Source organism: Sceloporus undulatus, chromosome 2 (genome assembly GCF_019175285.1).
Source record: "Sceloporus undulatus isolate JIND9_A2432 ecotype Alabama chromosome 2, SceUnd_v1.1, whole genome shotgun sequence".
In the NCBI taxonomy this organism is placed as follows: domain Eukaryota; kingdom Metazoa; phylum Chordata; class Lepidosauria; order Squamata; family Phrynosomatidae; genus Sceloporus; species Sceloporus undulatus.
Window position 1 is genome coordinate 75,911,191 of NC_056523.1, and position 7,739 is coordinate 75,918,929.

The window sequence follows — 7,739 nt, forward strand, 5'->3', positions numbered from 1 at the left end:
GTCAGGAATTCTAGGAGCTGAAGTTGAAAACATCTGGAGGTCCAGAGTTTGGGAATCCCTGATCTTGAACCTCTCTAGAATCTGGGTTCTGCAGGGAATATTAGCTTCTATGCTACATCATTGGTATTTGTCCTATCGCCCTTCCTCCAGGAAGGTCACAGTGGTTCACATGTTCCTCAAAACAGGTCTCTGGTTCTTTTAAAAAAGTCTTATATGTGTATGTTAGATTAAGAGAAAATTATTAGCCTGCTGTAAAAAAAAATTCAGTGTCATCATGAAACCCACTGGGTGACCTTGGACAAGTCACATGCTTTCAGCCTCAGGGGAAGGCAATAGCAACACTCTCTGAACAAATCCTGCTGAGAAAACCCCATGATAGGTTCGCCTTAGAGTAGCAATAGCTGGAAATGACTTGAAGGCACACAAATATGGCTTGGGAACCTCTTTCCCATGAGCTTAGTGTGGCCTGCATGGACTCCCAAATCCAGTATGTGGCACTGTTTCAAGTTATGCACCCTCCCTTGGCACATTCATCCACCCCACCCACACACACATCAAAGCACACTGGAGTGTTTTAAGCCTGTGCATTCAAGCTATCTGGGGCAGTTTTTCTTCCTGATTATGGTAGGATGTAGCACCATATTTGTGACCACTGGCTGCAGCAGTTTATGTCTCATGGACCAGCAGCTTATGTCTCATGGACTGACATCAATCAATCTATGAACCAACACTTTGTGAAGCATTGTCTATCCTCAGAGCATTGCAATGGAGATGAAGACTTCTCAGCAAGGATCCACTGAGATTCAGAAAGGGCCTGATCTCCTTTGTTTTTGTTTTCTTATGCAGTATTTTTTTTAAATTATTTACATTCAAAAGGGATCTTAGTTTCATACAGTAATGTTCCAGTATAAACAAAAGCAGGAAAATAAAAATGTGACCGGAGCAAAAATAATCACATTAGTTGTAAGTTTCTATAAAAGCTGACCAAATGTTTAATTTAATCTATACATCATTCTTTTAAATATTGCAAACATTGGTGCTTTACAGACCTCCCAAAAGGGCGGTCTGCCGGTGCCGGTGTTTGCTGCATGAAGGAGCCGCACCGGACAACCGCACAGCTCCTCCGCGCAGCAAAAAGAAGCCGCAAAAAGCAGCTTCTTTTTGTGGCACCATTATGATGCCACAAAGCGCTATTGGTGCACTTGCGGCATCATAATGGTGCTGAGATGTGTGGACGATAAGTGTCTGCTACGTCAAAATGGCGGTGCCCATGTAGAATGGGCGCCACCATTTTGTATGTGCTCGGCATGTACTAGGGTTAGGGGCGTCCGAAAAGGACGCCCCGTCCTAACCCTAGTACATGCTGAGCACATACTTTTTGGCAGTGTGGAACCCGCCATTGTTAGATCATAGGTGAAAAAAAATATTCCCAGTAATGAAGTATTAATCTTTTAACAGTCAAAAGGGCACGGAAAGTAAACTTCCATTGGTTATTTGTCAATTTCCAAGAAACAGATAAATAATGCAAAAGAATATGCATGTTTCTGGATATCAAAAAACTTTCCAGAACCAAATTTTTTAATGTGTTGACTTCCTTCCAGAATTTATCTACTATGGGACAACTCCAAAATATATGTGCTAAGGAAGCATTAGTTGTATCTTCAACAATTTCTAATTTAGTAAAACCCAAAAGAGCAAATACTGCTGAATAAGACTTAGTTGGAGATATATCATACTAGTTTTGATATTAAAACTGATGGGCCATTGATTAGTCAGAACTACATATTCCAGTTTCTCTATTCCATTCTTTCGGTAAACTTCTCATGTCTTATTTATTTATAGATAGCAGAAATATATATATATATATATATATATATATATATATATATATATAATTTGGATTCTTAGTTGACGTCAATTGATGTTTCTAATATTAAGGGAACCTTGGATGCACTTAAAGATGCAGGGTCAAAACAGGATTGTAATGAATTATAGTGTTTTAACTTGGACTGTTTTAGATTTGTTAGCCACCTTGAGTACTGGGAGGAAGGCGGGATATAAATAAGCATAATAATAATATTCATAATCACCACCACCACCACCCAATGTGCTCCCTGCCTGTGATACAGGTGATCTGCATAGTGACCTGTATTTGCACACACCTAGTACCAAAGTAACATCACCAAAATGATAAATTGAACTCTCAATGGACAGAGGTACTCAGCGCTAATGGATTTCTTCTTCTTCTCTTCAATCAGGCTGACCTGGTGTATACAATTGGAGAGAGTGCAGCACTTGGGGCTGCAGGGCTTGTGCTCTGGGGTGACCTCTCGTATTCTCAGTCAGCTGTGAGTATCTCTGCAAAATGTCTTTTGTTCACTCAGGGGAGAGTGAAGCAGAAAAGAGACACACACTTTCCCCACAACATTGATAACTCCAGCAGCAATGTTGTGATGTTCTAGCTATCAGCAGCTCCCAGAATTAGAGGGATAAAGTGGTGGGATAATTTCTTTCTCTCAAATGATCTTACTTTTCACTGTTGATTCTTGTTGATGGTTCTTCCTAAAGGAAATTTATAGAAACACAATGGAAATAGATAAGATTCTGGAATATTTTCACTATAAAAACAGTAGTTTAGGTGGGAAACATTATGGAATTGCTTAAAAATAACCTTTTCTTCCTCCCTGAACATACTAAATGTGGGCTGAACCAATGTCGAGAGATTCAGAAGACATAAAAGGAATACTAATTCAGACAGCACCTGGTCAAACTATGCAGCTAGCACAAAATTATGGTGGTGGGCACCTACTGAACATCAAATTAAATGGCTTGAAAAGAAAATTATAGAAATTAATGAAGGTTAAGGTTGGCTACTAGGCATGATGGCTATATATTTCCTCAAGTATCAGATGGAGCCCATCTCAAAACATCACTTGTTAGGGGACATGAACCCACTCATGTCCTGGTAGTGGGTTTCTTACAGGCAGCTGATAGGCCACAGGGTGAACTGAATCCTTGACTAGCTAGACCTTTGGGCTGATCTTCAGAACTTTCCTTATAAGTGGTGCCTCGGGTTACGAAATTAATTCGTTCCGCGGCTAATTTCGTAACCCGAAAAACCTTCGTAACCCGAATTGCCATAGGCGCTAATGGGGAAAAAAGCCGCGGCTCTGCCGCGGCTCCATTTAAACAGCGCCGGAGTTTTTTCGTAACCTGAAAAAACTTTCGTAACCCGAAACAATAAATCCCTATGGGATTTTTTCGTATCCCGAAAAATTCGTAACCTGGGTATTTCGTATCTCGAGGTACCACTGTATTTTTGTATTCTTAATGTTCCAAGGTGTAATTCTGGCCTTCCATTTTCTAGGAGAGCTGCAAAAGCCTTCACAATTACATCACCACCACACTGGGGCCGTATATCATCAATGTCACCACTGCAGCACGCATGTGCAGCCACCAGCTCTGCCATGGGAATGGACGTTGTGTGAGACAGCACCTTGGTGATCTAGGAGCCTTCCTCCATCTGGACCGAGACTGGCAGGACAGGGAGATAGATTTCCTATACCAGGATGTGTTGGCTTGGGAGTCATTTCAGTGTCACTGCTATCCTGAATGGACTGGTGCCTGGTGTGAAAGACAACAGTGGACAGAGCCTGTCAAAGGACCAGAATGCAACCGAGTTTCACAGTATTATGATATTTATGATGCAGAACATGACAGCAATGTTATCATGAGCTCAAACATCTGTCCTCCCTCCATTTGAAAGTTAGAAATCTCAACACTATCCCTTCAGATGCAGCACTTTAATGGACAGTCTTGATGTATTTTGTTCTAAAGAACAATAATATCCATAATCCACAAAACACTCATCCCTTTATGGGGCCAACCAAAATGCACAATATACATGTTGCAAGCTTTTGAAGCTCCACTGGCTTCTTTAACAGTCAAAAGTGTTGAAAATCATATAGAAGAAAGAAGAACAACAACATCAAAGCAACAGTGTTAGTCATAGGCCTGTATTTTGTCAATAAATTGTGGTTATTGTCCTCAGTTCAGATGGTATGGAGAGGTATTAGGTATCACTAATGTGGATTTTGGATATTATACTTTGCCATATGGCCAACATGGCTACCTCGAGATAGTTTGTTCTAGAGAGTTATTGTTCCCCAGCTGAGTAACTCTTCCATTTCCTTTTTCTTAAGTCATGCTTGGATGTAAAGAAACAGCAGACACACATCCAACTGTACTATATTATTCACCACATTGGAAATATTTTCATAGATAAATGTTTCTCTGGAGGTGTACACATCCATCTCAGTGATAGAGCACATGCTTTGCATATGGAGGGTCTCAGGCCCAATGCCTAGCATATCCAGAAAACAAGATTAAATAGCAGGTGATGAGAAAGACTTGCTTGACACATCAGAGAGCCACTGCTAGGGTGGGTCTACACTGACCAGAATACTGTACTCCAGGCTGCTCCTTGAGTCACAAAGCTGCCTAAAATCGCCCCTATTACCTGGGCATGTCCTGCTGTGCTGCCTGCTGCCACTGGCAGAAGTCACTCCCTCTGAGATCAAAAATGAGGCACCCAGTGTCGATCACATGGCTGGACCCCTCATTGTGACCTCAGCATGATGACCCATGCCAACAGTAGTGGCTGGTGGCACAGGTTCCTGTGTAAACAGCTGGCAGGCACCACTGTGGAGTGCTCTGGATTTTCTTGGAAGCAAATGGTGAATATTTTTAAAATCGCTTTAACCTAGGGATGGTCTGGATTCACTATGGAACTGCCCCTTCCCACATGACAACAGTCCGCAGTTGGATTGGGTCTTTGGCCCTGCATTGTGCAAACAGGGTGACACAAGGACAAGAGGAAGCTGGTTCAGTTGGCCCATGTAGACGTGTCCCAGTAAGAGCAAACAAATACTGAGCTAGATGGCTAATAATATGACCTGGTATAAGGTACCTTTCTGTATACAGGTATATAATGGAACTAAGGGCTTATGTGTGGTTGAGTGCAGTAATGCCCATCTGGTTAAATAAAGGTACACTTGACAACCCTAACACTTCTATAGCTCTGGCAGTGAGTGTGCTTTCTATACTGTAGCAAAAGTATTCAGAATTTGTATTTGACATGGGAGAGCAAATGCTGAGAAAGGGAGGTGTTCCACAGCATGATGGTTATTCTTACTAAGGATATACATGTACCTGCTGCTCTTGTTAACACTAAGTCATCATTGCATCTGTCCTGTCATAACAACTTCACTCTTCTTGCTTTCCATAGAAAGGGCATTTGGTAACTGTGGGAAAGCAAGTGTGTTGAAAGGCTCCATTTAATGCATCTTGTTGCAGGATTCAAACTCTTTTCCTCTTGACTGTGTGGCTGCAGTCAGAATACACATTTTCCCTTCAAAACTGCAGGCATTTGTAGCTAAGAAATAGATATTTTCTGTACTACATTCATAATAATTTTCTGCAAAAATAATAAACGGTTTGGCTTGGGAGCATGCAGGAAGCCTCAGACTGAATTTCCAGCAACTGCCACACAAGTACAGATAGGGAACATGTGGTCATCTCTTTCCTTAGAGGTTTTTAAACAGGCTGGATGGCCATCTGTCTGGGATACTTTGATTTAGATTTCCTGCATGGCAGGAGGTTGGACTGGATGGCCCTTGCAGTCTCGTCCAACCCTATGATTCTGTGTTGCTGAACTACAACTTCTATTATCCCACACTACTGGCTAAGACTGATGAGCGTTGAAGTCCCACAGAGTCTAGAGGACCACATTAATTTGCATTAAAGGATATTCAGTCATTAGGGCTAGAACTGATCTCAGCCAGAATATGCAACATTGGGTAGATGGAGAAAGATCACTGTCTCAGAGTGTGGACCAGAATCCTGGACAATCAATCAGTCAGCTTGTTTATTGAAACAACTGAACTTTATTGAAGGCTCCAAAATCAGCGATGTCGCATCACTCAGCTTCTAAGCTGAGACTGACCCCTCCCAGCCAAAGTAATGCATAAGTTCTCCCCCCGAATCCAAAGCACTCCACCCCTAGCAAAAGTCCGCGCAACAGGACCCCTCCTTCCCAGCACTAGTTCCCATCCTCCATCCCTATCCCCTATCCCTATTCCAAGTCTCTGCAGGTCAGCCTCTCAAGGACACTAGATAACTCACACCTGGTCCAGCCAAGTACTCCATATCACCATCTCTACAAGCTATGCAAAGGGCAACCCATCCCCCCAGCATCCACAGTAGAATACATCTGGTAGAATACTACAGGATTCTAACAATCTTGTTCCATATAAGGCATTAATGCATGATGCCAGTATGCTGCTTGTATACTAGCTTACACAATAGTGTAGATATTTTCCTGACATGGGGAGGCTGTGGTCCAATTATAAAGCAGCTTGGGGCCATCTTTGGTCTCTTCTGGCCCTGAAGTACCAAATATATTTCCACTGGTGTCATCATACTACAAGATCATGAGAAAGGAAGAGCTGGTGGATCACACTAAAGGCCCACTGAGACTCATATCACTGCTGTAACAGTGGCCAGCCAAGTGTATATAGGAAGTCTACAAGACCAGAGGTAGGCCTATCATTTGCATGTTTCATCATCCACAATATTCATCCAGAATATTCACAGAGCCCATTCACACTATCTTTTAAACCGGTTTTGAAACCGATTCTTCCACGTGAAATTCATATTGGGCCCGATTCTGTCACAATCCATGTCGAGGCTTGCACAAGGAAATGCCCCTTAGCTCGGGCTATCCAGATTCAGGCTAAAATCCATCTTTTCTCAAAAGACCCGGGTTCCGCGAAATATGAACTTGCCCTTGATCATGATCAGGGCAAATTCCGGGAGGGATTAAGGTCAGAGGGCGGGCAGAGGTCAGAGCATTCCCTTTTCTCATCAGAGGGGAGGGGGAGGAGGAAAGAGCCGAAGGAAAAAGGGGGATCTGGATGCAAAGGGTGACAGGAGGCAAAAAGGGGGTGAACGACGGGGTCAATTCAGGGCAGATCAGGGGGCCACAGCAAGCCAAGCCTCTGCTCTCCAGGAGGGACTTTTTCCCTTTGGTTTTTATTTTTTAAAATTATTTTTGGCAAAAGCGCATATTTTTTGCAATGGATATATAGATATATAGATAGAACGTGAGCAGGAGGAAGGGTCAATTAAGGGCAGGTCAGGGGGCCACAGCAAGCCAAGCCTCTGCTATCCATCAGGGACCTTTTCCCTTTGATTTTTATTTTATTATTATTATTATTTTTGGCAAAAAATGTGCATGTTTTTGGCAATAGATATATAGATATATAGATATATAGATAGAACGTGAGCAGGAGGAAGGGTCAATTCAGGGCAGGTCAAGGGGCCACAGCAAGCCAAGCCTCTGCTATCCATCAGGGACCTTTTCCCTTTGATTTTTATTTTATTATTACTATTATTTTTGGCAAAAAATGTGCATGTTTTTGGCAATAGATATACAGTGGTACCCCGGGTTACGAAATTAATTCGTTCCGCCGCCACTTTCGTAACCCGGAGTACTTCGCAAGCCGAAAAACCCATTGGCGCTAATGGGGAAAAGCCGCAATTTCGTGTGAAATAGCGCCAAAAAGCACCAAAAATGTTTTCGTAACCCGAAAAAACCTTCGTAACCCGGAACAGTTTTTTTAATTGGATTTTTTTCGTAACCCGGAAATTTCGTAAGGCGGCGCATTCGTATCCCGGGG

The 7,739-nt window shown here is 42.5% G+C and overlaps 1 protein-coding gene across 2 annotated transcripts in view; it reads left to right on the top strand.

Moving 5' to 3' along the window:
* The window catches only part of HYAL3 (hyaluronidase 3), an 81,953-nt gene extending 76,886 nt beyond the window's left edge, over window positions 1-5,067 (top strand). For both annotated transcript variants that reach the window (XM_042448972.1, XM_042448971.1), the window contains 2 exons: window positions 2,259-2,348; window positions 3,368-5,067. In XM_042448972.1, coding sequence (XP_042304906.1) covers window positions 2,259-2,348; window positions 3,368-3,763 — 486 coding nt within the window. In that variant the 3' untranslated portion in view covers window positions 3,764-5,067. The remainder of the gene's footprint in view (window positions 1-2,258; window positions 2,349-3,367) is intronic.
* The last annotated feature ends 2,672 nt before the right edge of the window (window positions 5,068-7,739 follow it).